This window comes from Bufo bufo, chromosome 4 (genome assembly GCF_905171765.1).
Source record: "Bufo bufo chromosome 4, aBufBuf1.1, whole genome shotgun sequence".
Lineage (NCBI taxonomy): Eukaryota > Metazoa > Chordata > Amphibia > Anura > Bufonidae > Bufo > Bufo bufo.
The window spans coordinates 218,622,754-218,645,132 of NC_053392.1; the positions used below are offsets into that span (position 1 = coordinate 218,622,754).

The window sequence follows — 22,379 nt, forward strand, 5'->3', positions numbered from 1 at the left end:
GTTCCAGACCACTCTTTGACAATTTAGTCTGGGCGGTCGTCTTCATTTTCATCCCTGCAAAGGCGTTTTAAAACATCCCTGAGAGGGTGCAGCTGGATGCTAATCATGCAGTTGCGGGAGCAGGGTTTTTCACCATCTCTGCCTTCTCTATATGCAGTGTATGAGGCGGTAGGGATCAGGAATCTGCAACGCTGCTTCTTGCTCTGGTCCCAGCACTCATGTGATTGCCAAGGTCCGTAAGTCTGCGTGAGCTGCTGGGTCTTAGCAGACCCAGATATGCTCTACATTGAGGTTCTATAGCCCTGTACAACCTCTCTGGGGGCTGTATCCCCCCTGTACCCGGGGCTACTATGTCAGCCTTAGTTACAGGAGTGTTTAGCAATAAAAAAAAAATAATGTTAAAGTGGTTCTCTGAGATTTTCATATTGATGGTCTATCAACATGAGATCGGCAGGGGTATGACTCCCAGCACCCCCGCTGATCAGTGTAAAAATAAGACAAAATTAAAAAAATATTAAAGGCCACTAGGAGCCACAGCACAACTTTAAGCCCCACTCCCAGGCTCCATAAACCATACATCCCATATATGACTATAACCATAATGGAAAGAGGACATTATTTTTAAAAAAGATTTTAGTTTTGCTATTTAAATTGTTTCCCTTTTTTATATTTTTCAGGTTCTAAAAAATAAAAACAAAAAATTACTAAAATAAAAATGACATAAAATAAAGGCAGAAATATATCACCAAAAAAAAGGCTAAAGATTTATTTAGATAACTGACCAGAAATTTTTTTTTGGGCTTTCAAAGATGTTTAAAAAAAAAATAATGAAACATGTGCCTGGTCAGGAAGCAGGAAGGGTGGAAAATGGTTAATTTGCACATACGAGAATAAACTTCAAAGGTTTTTATTTTACCATAATTCAGTTTTTGAACCAAATACTTTAATGCATAATTTCTCTGATATTTAGACTCTGTATTTTTTTTAAATGTACTTATATATACATATTCTTTCTTGCCTTACCTTTTATGGAATTCATAGATTTCAGGAAGGTTTCCAAAAAGGACATCTTTGTTGTTTTGTAAAACCACAGGAATCAAAGGATTCATGTCAGGATTGTCCAACGATGATACATACCCCTGCAGTCAACAACAAGTATATTAGTTATTTATACAGATTTTAACCACCTAACAGTTTTGCCTGAGCTCTGCTACGGCTTTGAGAAAAGCACTTAACAGTTCAGCCCGAGCAGAGCTCCAGCAGCAGGGTGAGGAGAAGAGGGCTGCCACTAGGCCCAAGGCTTATGAGAGAGTATAATGGTGCAGGCTGTTGCAGTGACATCATTGTGACCATCTGCACCAGGTCTCAGGCAGGGTGATGATGTCATCGTGCATGCCTGTGGTGCATTGACTTCTTCTTGACTGCCTGAGCACAGATGGTGGAGACTCAGGGTGCAGGTCTGCATCGGAGACGGTGGCGGGGAGTCAGGTGAGTACTATTACTAACGAGAGCACTCTGTGAGAGAATAACTATTGATGTGACTTATCAGAGCACTATTACTATGGTGGGACTCTGAATGGCACTGCTACTTCTGCTGTAGAGTATGTAGGGGCATTTGGGAGTACAGAGGATACAGTATTGGGCATAGCAGGAGGAGAAGGATGATAAAAAAATGTTAGGAACCTAAGGGCTGTATTACATTACACGATTATGCAGGCAATTGTCAGGAAGGAAGTGTTCCTTCCGGGCAATTGTCTTCTTGTTAGTGGAGAATTACAGGCATTACAGGCAGAATTACAAGCATTACAAATAGCAATCTCCTCCACAGTATGAGGAGGAGCGATCGCTAATACCATTGCTCATCCTCATACTGACTTTTTGTTTGCTGGCAGCAGGTCGTGATTAAACAGCATGATCTGCTGCCAGCAAAGAATAATTTTTAAGGGTATTACACTGCCAGATTATCGTTAACAAGCGTTCCTATGAACGTTCATTGGTGATGATCTGACCGACTATCGGCCAGTGTAATACAGCCTTAAGTTTTCTGTTTGGCAAACTCTGCAGAGATAAGACTTGGCTCAATGTCATCATGTCTTGTCTGGTCCGAATGGAGAAGATAAGGAAAGAGAACATCTACATCAGAGGAGATGTCACTGGATGTGAGAGGTATATGGTGCTGTATTCTCCTGTCCAACTATGCCTTTAGTACTGGGGTTGGGGCTTGGGTACCAAATTTTTTGAGACCCTAGCAACACCCCTGGTTTGAAGGCTATTTTAGTTAATCTAACTCTGCTGTGTTCGGGCAGTATGATTGCTGTGCACCAGTGGTACTATAAGATATCACTTCTGCTCTGAACCACAACACTGCAATGTCTTGGGGACTGCACACTCAATTCTCATGCAAGTTGTTTTTTTTTTTGTTTTTTTTTACATTTGGCAAACTCCCAGTACAATAGCATAGTCAGGCAAAATTTAAAAGAAGTGGGCAAATATAGTTATTGCAAAAAGGATTTTTATTGTATAATACAACTGATCCCCCAGGAGACAGCACCAGAGGTATATGGAAGATGTTCATCTCCTATGCTTCATTGGAACGACATGCATGTTCAGCTAAGCCAAACCCAAAGTGGAGCCGGGCTGTTAGGTCACAAGATGTTCAGCCAGACAGCTATCTGATACGCATGACCGATTCTTGTATATTTCGATTCTGTGGGTGAAAACACATACAGGTCCATCCCAGACTAGGCAATTCTTTCTGAGACAAATGCATCAGAAGCAAAATCTTCCTGTGAGTTTTATCACTCCGGAGTCTAAGCTATAAAGCACACAGAGGATTCTCTATCCTGGATACAGCTGTATCCACTTAATAGGTATGCAAGTCTTAAACAAGAATATTTTCAGCGATTTTCAGCAAACACAGATACTGAAAAAAAAATATCACTCTTTTTATACAGTAATATTTATTTTAATAAAAATTAGAAAATCGCTTTAAAGGGGTTATGTATGATCTATAATGCCCTCCCATATGCCCGGGCCCCTCACAGAGGTTGTATTTACCTTGCTCCCCTGCACCCGCGTCGCTTCTGATGCCGACATGGCAGCTGCTGCATCTCCCCATCACGCGGATGTAAACATCCGACGTCGGGGGGCAGCCAATAGCAGGCCACGACGGGAACGAGCCTCCCTAGTGTCACCAACGATGCTAGGGAGGCTTGTTCCCATTGCGGCCTGCTAATGGCTGCACCCACCCGTCGCCAAATGTTTTCATCCGCGCAACTTGAAGATGCAGCTGATGATTGTATGCAAACCTCTACAACTGTTTTGGTGTAATCATTTATCACCTGTTACCCAAAGTAGTTGTTTCTATACTAAGGGTTGATTCACAAGACTGTGCTCAGTTCGGGAAACGTAGTCCATGTGTCGGCTGTATCTCTCATACCAACCACGGCTCCTGTGACCAGAACCGACTGCATCATAGTGTGTTATGATACAGTCAGTTTCTATGTGATCATTGGGCTATTGTACTCACATCATCATGTGAGTACAGTATTATAGACCTGTGATCAGATTGGAAATAGGAAAATAAAGGTAATATTTAAGTATTTTCAGTAACTTTATTTTCTTAATATTAGGAGAACCCCTTTAAATGGGTTTTCTGGGACTTAGTTATTGCTGACTTATTCTCAGGATACGTCATCAATATCAGTTTGGTGAGGATCTCACCGGTCACACCTACAGATCAAAAGTTCCAATCAGCTGCCTAAAAAGGCTGATTGGTGTGGGTGGCGGGTGTTGGACCCTCACAGATCTGATATTGATGACCTATTCTGAGGATAGGTCAGCAGGATCTACAGTGCCTTGCAAAAGTATTCATCCCCCTTGACTTTTTTCGTATTTTGTTACATTACAGCCTTAAGTTCAATGTTTTGTTAATCTGAATATTATGTGATGGATCAGAACACAATAGTCTAAGTTGGTGAAGTGAAATGAGAAAAATATATAAATAAAACTATTGTTTAGAAATAGAAAACAGAAAATTGGCATGTGCGTATGTATTCACCCCCTTTGTCAGGAAGCCCATAAAAAGCTCTGGTGCAACCAATTACCTTCAGAAGTCACATTATTAGTGAAATGATGTCTACCTGTGTGCAATCTAAGGCTACTTTCACACTTGCGGCAGAGAGATCCGGCAAGCAGTTCCGTCGCCGGAACTGCCTGCCGGATCAGGCAAAATGTATGCTAACTGATGGCATTAGTAAGACTAATGTCTTAAAAATGCCTGATCAGTCGAAAAAATGCATTGAAATGCCGGATCCGTCTTTCCGGTGTCATCCGGCAAAAACGGATCCGGCATTTATTTTTTTCACCTTTTTTTCAGTCTGCGCATGCGCATACCCGGAAGGACGGATCCGGCATTCCGGTATTCTGAATGCCGGATCCGGCAATAATACATTCCTATGGGAAAAAATGCCTGATCCGGCATTCAGCAAGTCTTCAGTTTTTTTAGCCGGAGATAAAACCGTAGCATGCTACGGTTTTCTCTTTTGCCTGATCAGTCAAAACGACTGAACTGAAGACATACTGATGCAAACTGAACGGATTACTTTCCATTCAGAATGCATGGGGACCATACCTGATCAGTTCTTTTCCGGTATAGAGCCCCTGTGACGGAACTCTATGCCGGAAAGAACAACGCAAGTGTGAAAGTATGCCTAAGGCTACTTCACACTAGCGTTTTTTTCTTTTCTGGCATAGAGTTCCGTCACAGGGGCTCTATACCGGAAAAGACTGATCAGCATTATCCCCATGCATTCTGAATGGAGAGTAAATCCGTTCAGGATGCATCAGGATGTCTTCAGTTCAGTCCATTTTGACTGATCAGGCAAAAGAGAAAACCGTCGCATGCTACGGTTTTATCTCCGGCGAAAAAAACTGAAGACTTACCTGAATCCCGGATCCGGCATTTTTTTTCCATAGGAATGTATTAGTGCCGGATCTGCCATTCAAAATACCGGAATGCCGGATCCGTCCTTCCAGTCTGCGCATGCACAGACCTTTAAAAATGAGAAGAAAAAGAAATACCAGATCCGTTTTGCCTGATGACACCGGAAAAACGGATCCGGTATTGCAATGCATTTTTCTGACTGATCAGGCATTTTTCAGACTGATCAGGATTCTGATCAGTCTGAAAAATGCCTGATCAGTCAGAAAAATGACATGCGTTTGCATACAGTTTGCCTGATCAGGCAGGCAGTTCAGGCAACGGAACTGCCTGCCGGAATCAAACAACGCAAGTGTCACATGATCTGTCATTACATATATACACCTTTTTTGAAAGGCCCCAGAGGCTCCAACACCTAAGCAAGAGGCATCACTAACCAAACACTGCCATGAAGACCAAGGAACTCTCCAAACAAGTAAGGGACAATGTTGTTGAGAAGTACAAGTCAGGGTTAGGTTATGAAAAAAAAAAAAAAAAATCTTTGATGATCCCTAGGAGCACCATCAAATCACCTATCATAACCAAATGGAAAGAACATGGCACAACAGCAAACCTGCCAAGAGACGGCCGCCCATCAAAACTCACGGACTGCGCATAGAGGGCATTAATCTGAGAGGCAGCATAGAGACCTAAGGTAACCCTGTAGGAGCTGCAGGGTTCCACAAAAGAGACTGGAGTATCTGTACATAGGACGACAATAAGTCGTACGCTCCATAGAGTTGGGCTTTATGGCAGAGTGGCCAGAAGAAAGCCATTACTTTCAGCTAAAAACAATAAGGCACATTGTGAGTTTGCGAAAAGGCATGTGGGAGACTCCCAAAATATATGGAGGAAGGTGCTCTAGTCTGATGAGACTAAAATGGAACTTTTCGGCCATCAAAGAAAACGCTATGTCTGACGCAAACCCAACACATCACATCACCCAAAGAACACCATCCCCACAGTAAAACATGGTGGTGGCAGCATCATGATGTGGGGATGTTTTTCAGCAGGCGGAACTGGTCAGAGTTGAGGGAAAGATGGATGGTGCTAAATACAGGGATATTCTTGAGCAAAACCTGTACCACTCTGTGCGTGATTTGACGCTAGGACGGAGGTTCATCTTCCAGCAGGACAATGACCCCAAACACACTGCTAAAGCAACACTTGAGTGGTTTAAGGGGAAACATGTAAATGTGTTGGAATGGCCTAGTCAAAGCCCAGATCTCAATCCAATAGAAAATCTGTGGTCAGACTTAAAGATTGCAGTTCACAAGCGCAAACCATCCAACTTGAAGGAGCTGGAGCAGTTTTGCGGGGAAGAATGGGCAAAAATCCCAGTGGTAAGATGTGGCAAGCTCATAGAGACTTATCCAAAACGACTTGGAACTGTGATTGGCGCAAAAGGTGGCTCTACAAAGTATTGACTAGAGCGGGGGGAAAAGTTATGCACATTTACTTTTTCTGTTATTTTGTCCTATTTGTTGTTTGCTTCACAATAAAAAAAAAAAAAAACATCTTCAAAGTTGTGGGCATGTTCTGTAAATTAAATTATGCAAATCCTCAAACAATCCATGTTAATTCCAGGTTATGAGGCACCAAAATACGAAAAAAGTCAAGGGGGTGAATACTTTTGCAAGGCACTGTAAGTCCCACAAAATCCCTTTAAACATGAAAGTGTTTGTCCCATCTGGACAGTCGCTTTTCTAAATGAGAACAGCTGGTAATCCATGGCTCCTGTAACTCCTAGTAAGCAGCTGATATGCTATATTTTACCACTAGATAAACAGAATCATACCAACATTTTTGTATGTAAAGTGAACTGGGCGATGCTGCAATAGCCTGTACTGCTGCTACTAAGCAGATCAGGGGTCAGAAATAGTGATGGACGAACATCGGCCGGGATGATTCGCGAACGCGCGTAAGCGATCAAATGTTGGCGAACCGCGCGATCGCATCGCGCCCAAATGTTGGTGAACCGCGCGATCGCATCGCGCCCAAATGTTGGCGAACCGCGCGATCGCATTACGCGATCACAGGCGAACCTGAAAAACCTTCAGGTCATATTTGCAGCCACCAAATACAAACTATGAGTGCACAAATAGTCCCACAACATGGACAGTGACATACCAGAGGGGGATCATTGACAAAAATTCCCACAAAAAATATGTATTTTAATCAGGGGCCATTTTTATGCGTCTTAAAGGGAAACTCTCAAAAATGTGCCCTGCCGAAGCCTAGAAAAATGTTATTTCCTATCGCTTTGATGTATACAAATGTGCAGCACTCCACGTTTTTGTATCCTGCAGAGTCCATAAAAAAAATGCACACGTGAACGTGAAAAAAATTTCTACCCTGGAACTGTATGGTGAACGGACACCACTGTACGGCATCAGTCTGAGGCATCTGTTAAATTATACATTTTTGGTATGCATTAAATTGATGTGAAAAATAGGATGTGAACCCAGCCCTAGTGTCAGAATAAGCACCAATACACAGCGGAGCAGCGTGGAGGAGAGGGGAGGCCGCCATGTACTGATAGAGCGCTACCTGGTCCTGATGGTCAGGGATGAGGACTGTGTTTCCCAAGGATCATTTTCTTCTGGGAAATACAGGGCACAGTATAATACACTAAAATCTATATAATATAAAGATATTAGCCCTACCCCTGACTAATGATACAATTAGGTGGTCATTTATTATATAGAAATATGTCTATGTAAGGCCTCATGCACACGACCATTGTTTTGGTCCGCATCCGAGCCGCAGTATTGACCCATTCACTTTAATGGGGCTGCAAAAGATGCGGACAGCACTCCGTGTGCATTCCGCATCCGTTGCTCGGTTCCGTGGTCTGCAAAAAATAAATAACGCTTTGATGTATACAAATGTGCAGCACTCCACGTTTTTGTATCCTGGTCTGCAAAAAATAAATAACTTAATTATATTAATTATATTAATGTCTGTCTGCGCCGTTCCGCAAATTGCGTAACGCACATTGACGCCATCTGTGTTTTGCGGATCCGCAATTTTCAGACCGCAAAACTCACAACGGTCGTGTGCATGAGGCCTTAGGCGTATTTCTGACACAGATTGTGGCGCAAAGGTCCTTAGCACCGCAATCTGCATATTTTTTCCACTCATGCCAGGTCTAAAAAAGGATGGCGTGGGCAGGACATGACCCTGTGACATTAGAAGGTACAGGCCCCAAAAATTAGCCAATAGGCATTCACCTGATAGCAAAGAACTTTGGATTCTGTGGCTGGAGGTACATTAGGCGGTCACAGGATAAATATGAAACTGTCGGCCAGTACAGGCGCCAAAAATTAGCCAAAAGGCATTCACCTGACAGCAAAGAAATTTGGATTCTGTGGCTGGAGGTACATTAGGCGGTCACAGGATAAAAATTTAACTGTCGGCCAGTACAGGCCCCAAAAATTAGCCAATAGGCATTCACCTGATAGCACAGAACTTTGGATTCTGTGGCTGGAGGTGCATTAGGCGGTCACAGGATAAATATGTAACTGTTGGCCAGTACAGATACTCTTCGAGGGGCAAGCCAAGAGTTCCATGGCAAATTGTGTCAGCTCTGGCCACAGGTCAAGCCTGCACACCCAGTAGCCAAGGAGTTCCTCGCTTCTCAGAGCGTCCACATTGGCCGTTAACCAGATGTAGTCAGACCCCTGTCGGTCTAGGCGTTCCTTGAGGCTGGATCCGGAGGGCGGCTGTCGATGGGTTGGATGCAAGAATGATCTCATATCCGAAGTGACCAACACATCTTCAAACCGCCCTCCTTTTGCAGGAGAGGTACGATTGGCACCTGCACTTGTTTCACTGTGGGTGGAAATTACTCTGCCAGTGCTCACAACAGCAGAATGCAGCATCTCTCACAGCAAGGCCTGGAAATGCTGCATTCTGCCAGCCCTCTGTGATGCTGGTAACATGTCCGCCATCTTGTGTTTGTTCCGGGGGTCTAAGTACATTGCCACCCAGTACAGGTCCTTGACCGTTATGCTTTTTATACGGGGGTCCCTCTTCAAACACTGGAGCATGAAGGCCCCCATTTTCACTAAATTGCAAGCGGTGGAGCGCCCTGGCTTCTGCTTATCGCCCAGGAGAATGTCGTCCTCGGTCTCCTCCCGCCAGCCACGGACAACACCAGGGATCCCTGAAAAGTTTAAAGCCTGCTCTTATTGCTCCTCCTCCTCCTCCCCCCAGCCACCATACTCTTCAGACTCCTGCTGACTTGAAGCCCAGCGCTATAATAAGGCAGACCAAGCTGCTGCATAAGGGCGCAGAGACACCGAGTCAAGGAGGGGGGAATGAAACTTTTTTAAAAAAAATAAATCACTTGTGCGCCGATGTGTGGTCCTGGTATCTTCTCTCTGGGCTCCTGACAGGTTTGGGGACATTTCCCACTCAGCCAATCAGTGGCCGCAGCGGTGTCACGTGTCAGGCCAGTTATTTCCCGGTGAGCCAATCACTAGTCTGACACGTGACACAGCTGCGGCCACTGATTGGCTGAGTGGGAAAGGTCCTCAAACTTGTCGGGAGCCAAGAGAGAAGATATCAGGATCACACACAGGAGAAGGGGAGCTGCTGCAGACGGGACCTGGGCCAGATGAGCATAATGTTTTTTTACACAACATTAATAGAGGGGGGGTGACATGGGAGGGGGAGAAATGTGCCATGGAGGAGGAGAAATGTGACATGGGGGGGGGTGATGTGACATGGGGGGTTGAAATGTGACATTAAGGGGGGTGAAATGTGACAATAAGGGGAGAAATGTGACATGGAGGAGGAGAAATGTGACATGGAGGTGGATAAATGTGACATGGAGGGGGTGAAATGTGACATGGAGGGGGAGGAATGTGACATGGAGGGGGTGAAATGTGACATGGAGGGGGAGAAATTTGACATGGGGGGGTGATGTGACATGGGGGGTGGGTTGAAATGTGACATTAAGGTGGGTTAAATGTGACATTGAGGGGAGAAATGTGACATTGAGGGGAGAAATTTGACATGGAGGTGGAGAAATGTGACATGGAGGTGAATAAATGTTACATGGGGGAGGGAATGTGACATGGGGGAGAAATGTGACATGGGGGGAGAAATGTCACATTTCTCCCCCTCCATGTCACAATCAGTATTTGGTGGAAGAAGGTATATAGCAATAGCACCCCTCAATCAGTATTTTGTGGAAGAAGGTATATGGCACCCCTCAATCAGTATTTGGCGGAAACAGGTATATAGCACCCCTCAATCAGTATTTGGCGGAAACTGGTATATAGCACCCCTTAATCAGAATTTTGTGGAAGAATGTATATCGCAGCCCTCAAGCTGTTTTTTTTGGGGGCAACAGGTATATCACACCCGTTGCAATCAGTTACTCCAATAGCGTTTGTCCCTCTATCTAGCTGCAGTATCGCAGCAGAACCGCACACAACTGCTGCACAATACAAATACACTATAATATAATTTATGTTAGAAAGTATATTATAAGTATATCACACCCCTCTATATCACACCTATTGATAGCACACCTATACCAGTCCTTAAAAGGATTTTTGTGGCCCTATTAGCTAGTGTTTGGTGTCCCTAACTGTCCCTGCTCCAAAAGGCAACCTCTCCCTACACTGGCAAAACACATAATGTAAAATGGCTGCCAGATCGGGTTCTGTTATAAGGTTGGGGGTGTGTTCATGTGCTGAAAAGTCTCAATTGGCTGTCCTATCCCACCTGATGGATGTATCATGGGTCAAAGTTCGGCGCTATGCAAAAATATATGGCGCGTGCGAATATCGCCATATGTTCGCATGTTCGGCGAATCGCAAACGACCAAAGTTCGCCATGACTAGAACATGCTGGGAGTTGTAGTTCAATAACAGCTGGAGTGTTGGAGATTGATTACTCCTGAAGTAGACGGGGTGCAAGTGGACGGCCAATTACACAGTAGGCAAGTAGGAACCTTTGTTTAGAGAGGCAGGCTGCAAAAATTCTGTACTCCCGGAGAACCCGTTTAAGTACCAAACTAAGCTGTTAAAGTGGACTTTGCTGCCCTATACTCAGGATGTATTTAAAGTAGTTATTCATGAAATGATAATGATGATATAACCTCAGAATAGGTCATCATTATCACATTGGCGGGAGTGCTGATTCAGGGAGCCATGACACTCACCGGAAGCTCTGGTGAGCTGCGGCCTCCCAGGAGCTTACCAGATACAGCGCCGTACATTGAATGGCGCTTGTGTTTAATATTGGAGCTCAGCCCATTTGACTTCAATGTAGATCAGCGGCACCAAGGCCAAGTGATTAATCTACAATGATGTAACTGACCTAGATTAAGGCTGTGACGCTCACTGAGCACCCAGTCTCTTATAACATGTAATCTGCTGGGGTCTCGGGAGTGAGATGCCTGCCGATCAGATATTGATGGTCTATCCTGAGGATCAATAGGTCATCAATATTATTGCTGGATAAACCCTTCAATGTGAGGGTGGGCTGTGTACTGTATTATATCCTGGCAGGCATTAAACCTTATGTGTCAAAATATACAAGGAACTGTCTACAGCAACCAATATGTTCATGGCTTCCATTTTGAAACCTGATTTAAAAAAATAAAAGCATCATTTTGCTGTTTGAGTGTGTATATGGGCATTACTGTGAATCAGTGAGTATTGGTGGAGGGAGCCAGAATCAGGACTCTCTAACAATGTAACGTCAGCTCACTGAGAGATCAGGTTAAAGTACATGTTGCCCTTAGAAGTCTATAGAGAGGGAAAGGGGGAGGAGGAGTGGGCTGCTAGAAGGAGATAGAGGCACATATAAATTTTCTGCCTCACCCCAATACACGATTCATCTCTACACTGCTCAGTACTGCTGTATGTCTGCTATTACTATTATGTCTACTGCTGTATAATGGCTACTATGACAACCGTTTAGCACCCCTTCAATCATGGACACTGCCCGTGGGTGTCATCTGTGTAACAATGTTAGTGAAAAGGAAACAAACAGGTTGGGTACAGCAGGCTCGTGGTGACTACCTACTGAATACAACCTGCTCCAAACTACCCAAAGTACAGCACCAATTCACTATTTTAGGTTAGTTCAGATCATAGGGCCAATAATATAAAACCCGAAATAAGGGATCACCTCATGAGTAGAGTGGAAACGTTGACGTGCCCAAAGAATCCGTAGAGAAAGATCGAGCAGTAATAAATAACATAGAGAGATTGTAGATTGAACAGATAAAATATCATGGAATAAAAAATATATATAAAATGAATATAATGAATATATATTATATAATATATTATCGGCTTTTACTCACTTCACGGGGGAAGGGGGGGGGGGGGTTATCTGGATAAACTCAAGACACCAGTAAACCTTGAACCCCCCCAGCCTGGATCTCGCCTGCAGGATGTTTAAGAAGATCAACACCATTCGGGGATTCTATTAAAAAATCTTTAATTTGGAATCAAAATCCAGCTCAACGCGTTTCGGGACTAGGAGGTCCCTTCCTCAGGAGCAGCTTACATGAAACATACATAGACGGAACATATACAGTTGCAAAAAAAAGTATGTGAACCCTTTGGAATGATATGGATTTCTGAAAAAATTGGTCATAAAATCTGATCTTCATCTAAGTCACAATAATAGACAATCACAGTCTGCTTAATATAATAATAACACACAAAGAATTAAATGTTACCATGTTTTTATTGAACACACCATGTTAACATTCACAGTGCAGGTGGAAAAAGCATGTGAACCCCGAGACTAATGACATCTCCAAGAGCTAATTGAAATGAGGTGTCAGCCAACTGGAGTCCAATCAATGAGATGAGATTGGAGGTATTGGTTACAGCTGCCCTGCCCTATAATACACACACACCAGTTCTGGGTTTGCTTTTCACAAGAAGCATTGCCTGATGTGAATGATGCCTTGCACAAAAGAGCTCTCAGAAGACCTACGATTAAGAATTGTTGACTTGCATAAAGCTGGAAAGGGCTATAAAAGTATCTCCAAAAGCCTTGCTGTTCATCAGTCCATGGTAAGACAAATTGTCTATAAATGGAGAAAGTTCAGCACTGATGCTACTCTCCCTAGGAGTGGCCGTCCTGTAAAGATGACTGCAAGAGCACACAGCGCAGACTGCTTAATGAGGTGAAGAAGAATCCTAAAGTGTCAGCTAAAGACTTACAAAAGTCTCTGACATATGCTAACATCCCTGTTAGCGAATCTATGATACGTAAAACACTTAACAAGAATGGATTTCATGGGAGGATACCACAGAGGAAGCCACTGCTGTCCAAAAAAAACATTGCTGCACGTTTACAGTTTGCACAAGAGCACCTGGATGTTCCACAGCAGTACTGGCAAAATATTCTGTGGACAGATGAAACACCCAACACTGTGTGGAGAAAAAGAGGCACAGTACACCAACATCAAAACCTCATCCCAACTGTGAAGTATGGTGGTGGGGGCATCATGGTTTGGGGCTGCTTTGCTCCGTCAGGGCCTGAACGGATTGCTATCATCGAAGGAAAAATTTATTCCCAAGTTTATCAAGAGAATTTTAGCAGGAGATCTTAAGGCCATCTGTCCATCAGCTGAAGCTCAACAGAAGATGGGTGTTGCAACAGGACAACTACCCAAAGCATAGAAGTAAATCAACAACAGAATGGCTTAAACAGAAGAAAATATGCCTTCTGGAGTGGCCCAGTCAGAGTCCTGACCTCAACCTAATTGAGATGCTGTGGCATGACCTCAAGAAAGCGATTCACACCAGACATCCCAAGAATATTGCTAAACTGAAACAGTTCTGTAAAGAGGAATGGTCAAGAATTATACCTGACCGTTGTGCATGTCTGAACTGCAACTACAGGAAACGTTTGGTTGAAGTTATTGCTGCCAAAGGAGGTTCAACCAGTTATTAAATCCAAGGGTTCACATACTTTTTCCACCTGCACTGTGAATATTTACATGGTGTGTTCAATAAAAACATGGTAACATTTAATTATTTGAGTGTTATTAGTTTAAGCAGACTGTGATTGTCTATTGTTGTGACTTAGATGAAGATCAGATCACATTTTATGACCAAATTGTGCAGAAAACCATATCATTCCAAAGGGTTCACATACTTTTTCTTGCAACTGTATGCCTTATTTTTGTCAAAAAGACCGCCAAAAATAGTGGGAGTGTCATCAGATGGGCGAGGCGAGGACACCTGTTGGGCTTCAGCGCGCATGTCCGGAAGAAGGGCGCGCTCCGGAAGATCCGGAAAAAGAGCACTACAGTGCGCATGTCCGGAAGTTCCGATGCGATGCGCTCCAGACTGGAGTGCACTAGGATCTAATTTGCATATCTGGAAGTGGATGACCTTCCTATTAATATTAGACCGATGCTCATTCATCCGATCCCTAAGAGTTTGTGTAGTGCGGCCTACGTAATAAAGATTACAGGGGCATTGTAGTAGATATATTAAATTTTTACTTTCACATGTCATATGTTGTTGGAATTCTATTCTCCCTATGGGGTGTGATAGCTGAACTTCTTCCTGGGCTGTAGTGATCATCTTGCAGCATTTGCATTTCCGTGCACCACATTTAAAGGAACCCTTTGTCTCTGATATTATTTGGGGAATTTGTGTTTGGGGGTGTTTCTTTTTAGGACACGAAGGGGCCAACATGTTTTTGAGGGTTTTAGCTCTACGGAAGGTTAATTTGGGTAGTCTGGGTATGTCTTTGCCCAGAATGGGGTCTTTTAACAATACTGACCAATGTTTGGTTCGAATGTGTCTAATTAATTTATGATTACAGTTGTATCTTGTTATCTGAATGGATTCCCTGAAGTTTTTTTTACTCGTTTTTGATTGGAGACTTTGTTTTTTATTTATTTGTAGGGTTCTATTCTTTGATTCATTGATGAGCTGTGGGGGATATCAGTGAACCTTGTGCCAAGGATATCCATTTGTTTTTTCATGGTGTCGTTATCTGTACAGTTGTGTCTGATCCTTTTCATCTGGCTAAATGGTATGTTGGTTTTCCATTTATGGTAATGGCAGCTTCTAAAATCTAAAAAACTATTTGCGTCAACATTTATAAAATGTGTATTGGTTGAAATCATATTGTTAGTACTGTTAAGATGGAGATCTAAAAAAATGGCTTCTCTAGGGTTGACTCTACAGTGAAGTGTAAATTCCAGTCATTATTATTTATTGTCTTAATGTATTCCCTTAATTCGTCATTATTCCCCTGCCAGATAAGAATAATGGTGTATGGGGAGGGGGCTCGTCTGCACTGGGTTCATGCAGTGAGCGGGTGGACACAAGGCGCAATTCACAACCCAGTTGAGGATACAAAGTATTTTTTATTTTTTGATTAGCAAAGACTTTGCTAATCAAAAAATAAAAAATACTTTGTATCCTCAACTGGGTTGTGAATTGCGCCTTGTGTCCACCCGCTCACTGCATGAACCCAGTGCAGACGAGCCCCCTCCCCATACACCACAATTCGCACCAAAGTGGCGGCTTGGCTCCCGCCCATGGTCAACTTGGACGTTAATCGGCTGCACCAACCCACATCACTCCACGATTTTACCTCCACCAGAACTGCACTACCAAAAGTACAACCTAACCAAGGTGAGTAACAACCACTCACCCTGGCTAGGAACAAATAACAACATATCTGTCAACCACCACCTATGAGCGCCTTCTCCCCTTTTCTCTTTGGCCATTTAATCACTCAAGATAAGAATAATATCATCGATGTACCTGTAGAAATACATTCCCGGCCAGAGGTTTTAGTAAGACTATATTGCTGCGCCCCGAGAACCATAACACCGGAACTTCCGGACATGCGCACTGTAGTACATTCGAGGCTGGGACGCATACCGTCAGAGGCTCTTTTTCCAGATCTTCTAGAGCACGCCCTTCCGCCCTTCTTCTAGACATGCGCGCTGAAGCGCAACAGGTGTCCTCACCTCGGCAACCTCATGACACTCCCACTATGTTTGGCTGTCTTTTTGACAAAAATAAGGTGTATATGTTCTGTCTATGTATGTTTCATGTAAGCTTCTCCTGAGGAAGGGACCTCCTAGTCCCGAAACGCGTTGAGCCGGATTTTGATTCCAAATTAAAGATTTTTGAACAGAATCCCTGAATGGTGTTGGCTGCCTTCATCTTCTTAAACATCCTACAGGCGATCCAGGCTGCGTGGGTTCAAGGTTTAATGGTATCTTAAGTTTATCCAGATAACCCCCCCCCCCCCCCCCCATGAAGTGAGTAAAAACTGATAATATAATTTATATTATATATTCAATATATTCATTTTATATATATTTTTTATTCCATGATATTTTATCTGTTCAATCTACAATCTCTCTATGTTATTTATTACTGCTTGATCTTTCTCTACGGATTCTTTGGGCACGTCAACGTTTCCACCCTACTCATGAGGTGATCCCATAATTCGGGTTTTATATTATTGGCCCTATGATCTGAACTAACTTAAAATAGTGAATTGGCGCTGTACTTTGGGTAGTTTGGAGCAGGTTGTATTCAGTAGGTAGTCACCACGAGCCTGCTGTACCAAACCTATTTGTTTCCTTTTCACTAATATTGTTTTACATGCCGATCTTGTGTCAACCCATAAGCAGCCTCTTCACTAGATCTAATACATTCTATCTGTTTTTTCTTTCCTTCCTAATATGTTCTCCTAATCCACTGGCGCCTCTATTTTTTTCTGGTCTTCTGGATCACCTTTCCACAAGATCTGATTAACCCTCAACTCTATTTTCATTACATCTGTGTAACAAAGCAGTCACTTGCTGGCACCATAATTTTTTGTGGTCACCCAGTAGGGGGAGGTCTGGCCATATTAGGGGTTTGGCATCATTTGACACACTTTTTGTGTGGATTTCAATTGTTTCTAAAAAAAATTACTGCCAAACTCCCAAGCCATCCAAGAAAGAATAAACTGGTACAGAAACTTGCCCAGCATCACACAACTCTTTATTTTTCTTAACTGACTATAGGTTCACCTTTCCATGTCACTGCACATGATGTGATTAGCCTCAATCCAAATGTTGTTATTACACCCACTTCTGACTATTTTATATAAAGCTGTAGCGCTGTATGTAATGTTTTCCAAGTATGTCTTTAAGAGTCCATTCACACGTCCACAAAAGGGTCCACACCCGTTTCGCAATTTTGCGGAACGGGTGCGGACCCATTCATTCTCTATGGGCCCGGACGTGAAGCGGAGAGCACACTATGTGCTCTCCGCTTCCGCATTTGCGGAGCGCGGGCCCGAACTTCCGGTCCGCAGCTCCGCAAAAGATAGAACATGTCCAATTCTTGTCCGCAGCTGCGGACAAGAATAGGCATTTCTATAGTGGGTGCCGGCCGGGTGTATTGCGGATCCGCAACACACCACGGACGTGTAAATGGACCCTAAAGGGGTTGTCCATTTTATTTTTCGTACGAGTGCTGCCTCCTCTGCTCTGTTTACTTGCTCACCACTGCAATTGCTGCGGTGAGCAGGTGAACAGAGCAGAGACAGCAGCTCTCATATCAGCACTGCCCTGTCTTCAAACAGCTGATCTCCCGGCACCCCTGTCGGTCTGATATTAATGTCCTATCTTTAGGATAGGTTGTCAGTAGTAAAAAGAGGACATCCGTTTTAACAGTAAGACTGGAGGGAATGGGTTAGGTTGAGAATTTTGCATGGGGGGATGTTTTAATTTTTTCCTCCGGCACCAGAAAGGCTAGGTGCACCCCTGCCCCTTGCCATAAAGCACTGAGGGAAGGTGATGGTGGGAGAAGGTGATGGTGGGGGGCCCAAGCTGAACTCCTGCACCAGGGCCCATGAGCCTTTAGCTACGCCCCTGCTTGCAAAATGGTGCGAGTTTCAGTGAACGCACCCTAAACGCATCCGGAGCCAATCTGTATCGTTCGCGTGAAAGAGGCCTAATACAGCCCTAAGGCCTCTTTCACACGAGCATGACGGATTAGGTCCGGATGCGTTCAGGGTGTGTTCAGCGAAACTTATTCAGATAAAAACATAAAATAAGATGGAGGAGGAAAATTTTCCCCACCAAATGACAAAAGGAATTTTGACAACTATAGAACAGAAGCAGGGAGGAAAGACCGCAAACACTTCAGGGAAAATTAGATATTCAGAGGAAAGAGAGGAGGACAAATAAAGACAAAGCCCGCAGGCAAAGAAAGGCAGGGAAAACAACTAAGTATTTATAATCTGAGTACACATGAATTAACTAAAGAAGAAGAAAGTGTATTAAATAAAGGACTTCCCAACGAATATGGGAAACAGATTCCAGACCTATTTAGATGTCTACAAGTATATAAGAAAATTGAATATCCAGAAATACAGTACAGACCAAAAGTTTGGACACACCTTCTCATTCAAAGAGTTTTCTTTATTTTCATGACTATGAAGGCATCAAAACTATAAATGAACACATGTGGAATTATATACATAACAAACAAGTGTGAAACAACTGAAAATATGTCATATTCTAGGTTCTTCAAAGTAGCCACCTTTTGCTTTGATTACTGCTTTGAAAACTTACTTTCAAAGTTTTCCCAATTTTTCGGCTGACTGACTGACCTTCATTTCTTAAAGTAATGATGGCCACTTGTTTTTCTTTACTTAGCTGCTTTTCTTGCCATAATACAAATTCTAACAGTCTATTCAGTAGGACTATCAGCTGTGTATCCACCTGACTTCTCCTCAACGCAACTGATGGTCCCAACCCCATTTATAAGGCAAGAAATCCCACTTATTAAACCTGACAGGGCACACCTGTGAAGTGAAAACCATTTCAGGGGACTACCTCTTGAAGCTCATCAAGAGAATGCCAAGAGTGTGCAAAGCAGTAATCAAAGCAAAAGGTGGCTACTTTGAAGAACCGAGAATATGACATATTTTCAGTTGTTTCACACTTGTTTGTTATGTATATAATTCCACATGTGTTCATTCATAGTTTTGATGCCTTCAGTGTGAATCTACAATTTTCATAGTCATGAAAATAAAGAAAACTCTTTGAATGAGAAGGTGTGTCCAAACTTTTGGTCTGTACTGTACATCATAGGTAACCCTATACAACAACAAACATCAGACAATACACATGTGCATACCAGTTTAAAGAAATAATTTGTGTTTTATCCGAAGAATAAGGATAATGATTGCATAGAGGCATTCCAGAGAAGTGTATTAAAGGGTTTAGAGGAGATGAATTATAAGAAGAAAGTCAAATGTAATCTGACCAAGAAAGAAAAAGAAGCCCTGAGGGGTTTGGAGAAAAATGATCAGATCGTGATAAAGCCGGCAGATAAAGGGGGGATAGTCATTTTTGACAATAGAAAATATGAACAAGGGATGGTAGAGATTTTAAATAACCATACAACATATAAATTGCTAAAAGGGAATCCAGAAATTGAGTATAAGAAGAAATTGAAATAACTTTTAGACAGAGGATTAAAGCAAGATATTTTAAGTAAGAAAGAGTACGACAATTTAAATAATCCCCACCCAAATACACCCGTGATTTATTACTTACCTAAAGAACATAAAGACCCAAACCCCCCCCCATGAGACCAATTGTCTCTGGGATAGAGTCTATCACGAGCAGGGTGTCGGAGTATGTGGACATTTTATCTGAAGGATACAGGACAGGTTTTGAAAGTGCTGAGAGACATACAGGAATTTACTGATGACATGTTTTTGGTGACAGTTGACGTTACGTCACTATATACTATCATACCAAAAAGATTAGGTCTGGAAGCTGTGAGTTTTTTTCTGAATAAGATAGTTATCTGAAGGAAAATCCGAAAACCTATATAGTTGAGTGTATAGAATACTGTCTGGATCACAACTATTTTTGGTATGGAGATTCATTCTATCTCCAAATCTTTGGTGTGGTGATGGGTGTGAAATTCGCACCAAATTTCGCCAATTTGTTTATGGTATACTGGGAGTACAGTTACATTGATCCTCTACTTGAAAAGAAAAAAGGAGAAGGGAACCTAATGATGTGGAAAAGATACATCGATGACTGTTAGTTTGGAGAGGTGAAGAATTCTTTCTAAAGGAAAGGAGTTAATCTGTTACATTAATGATAATACGTGGAATATTACGTTTACTGAATGTATTTGTAAAGAATCTGTAAACTTCCTTTATTTAGAAATTATGATAATAGAAAGCGTCATACACACGAAAACCTACTTTAAACCTACAGATAGAAATAGCTATATAGATATTAATAGCTGCCACTATGACCCCTGGATAAAAAATATTCCTAAAAGTCAATTTCAGAGGGTGAAAAGAAATTGTTCTCAAGGATTATGATATACAAAGTGAAAATATATTAGAAAGGTTTGTAGAGAAAGGATATAAGGAAGGGGATTTGAGATTATAAAGAGAAAATGTGCGGCAAGAAAATACAGAAATTAAGAGCACAACTTAACAGGGAAATGATAGGTATAAGTTCTCCTTCTCCACTACATACTCTTCAATGTGCCCAAATCAAATCAAGTATATTATCCAGAAAAGTTGGGGAATGCTAAAAAATTATCTGATATTAGGGCCCTAGATACCTGCAAAACCCCCAATTATAGTACATAGCTGTTTGTAAAAAGAGAAACCGCAATCCGAAAAAGGCACATCCACATGGTGCGGTTTTTGTGTAGGATGTAGAAACAGGTCACAAGTAGACAAAAAGAATAGAACTAGAAGCAATATAGCTGTAACAGCAAACCATAAAAAAATTACAAGTGAATGGAAGTCTAACCTCTGAAAGTACGGGCGTTATATATGTCTTAGAGTGTCCTTGTAAAATGCAATATGTGGGCAAAACACTTAGAAAATTAAAGGTGAGAATTGGGGAACACGTAAGAAATATTAAAAAAGATTAGATTCCCACAGTGTTTCTGCGCACTTTAAGAAGGTACACCAAAAAAATCCTACAGGTTTAAAATTTATAGGAGTGGAGTATGTACAGAAAAAAATGGAGAGAAGGCGATCCAGTTATACAAATAAATAGGAGAGAGGTAGAATGGATATACAATATAGGAACTCGCCAACCGAAGGGGTTAAATATAGAATGGGATGTAAAGGCTGTGTGTATGGCGTGATGATATCAGATATAATGTGTGAAGAGTGAAATAGATCCAATGTGTTTAGTGGCGGTAGCACCGCATCCCGACGTATGAGTGGGATGTTGGTCCCAACCTAGTAGAAAGAGTTTTTGCCAGCTATTAGATGAGACACGGGACCTGCCTGTAGTTTTCTGTATATATACGGCCGGAAGCTATTAGTTGAGATACGGGACCTGCCCGTAGTTTTCTGTATATATATGGCCTGAAGCTATTAGATAAGATACGGGACCTGCCCGTAGTTTTCTGTATATATACGGCCTGAAGCTATTAGATGAGATACGGGACCTGCCCGTAGTTTTCTGTATATATACGGCCTGAAGCTATTAGATGAGATACGGGACCTGCCTGTAGTTTTCTGTATATATATACGGCCTGAATCTATTAGATGAGATACGGGACCTGCCCGTAGTTTTCTGTATATATATGGCCGGAAGCTATTAGATGAGACACGGGACCTGCTCGTAGTTTTCTGTATATATACGGCCTGAAGCTATTAGATTAGATACGGGACCTGCCTGTAGTTTTCTGTATATATATACAGCCTGAAGCAATTAGATGAGACATGGGACCTGCTCGTAGTTTTCTGTATATATACGGCCTGAAGCTATTAGATGAGACACGGGACCTGCTCGTAGTTTTCTGCATATATACGGCCTGAAGCTATTAGATGAGATACGGGACCTGCCTGTAGTTTTCTGTATATATATACGGCCTGAATCTAATAGATGAGAAACGGGACCTGCCTGTAGTTTTCTGTATATATACGGCCGGAAGCTATTAGATGAGACACGGGACCTGCTCGTAGTTTTCTGTATATATACGGCCGGAAGCTATTAGATGAGATACGGGACCTGCCTGTAGTTTTCTGTATATATATACGGCCTGAATCTAATAGATGAGATACGGGACCTGCCTGTAGTTTTCTGTATATATACGGCCGGAAGCTATTAGATGAGACACGGGACCTGCCTGTAGTTTTCTGTATATATATACGGCCTGAAGCTATTAGATGAGACACGGGACCTGCTCGTAGTTTTCTGTATATATACGGCCTGAAGCTATTAGATTAGACACGGGACCTGCCCGTAGTTTTCTGTATATATACGGCCTGAAGCAATTAGATGAGATACAGAACCTGCCTGTAGTTTTCTGTATATATATACGGCCTGAATCTATTAGATGAGATACGGGACCTGCCTGTAGTTTTCTGTATATAT

The 22,379-nt window shown here is 42.5% G+C and overlaps 1 protein-coding gene across 1 annotated transcript in view; it reads right to left on the reverse strand.

Annotated features, from left to right (window-relative positions):
* Nucleotides 1-22,379, reverse strand: part of MCF2L2 (MCF.2 cell line derived transforming sequence-like 2) — a 554,965-nt gene that overhangs the window by 187,548 nt on the left and 345,038 nt on the right. Inside the window, 1 exon segment of the mRNA XM_040428287.1 lies at nt 1,024-1,139. Coding sequence (XP_040284221.1) covers nt 1,024-1,139 — 116 coding nt within the window.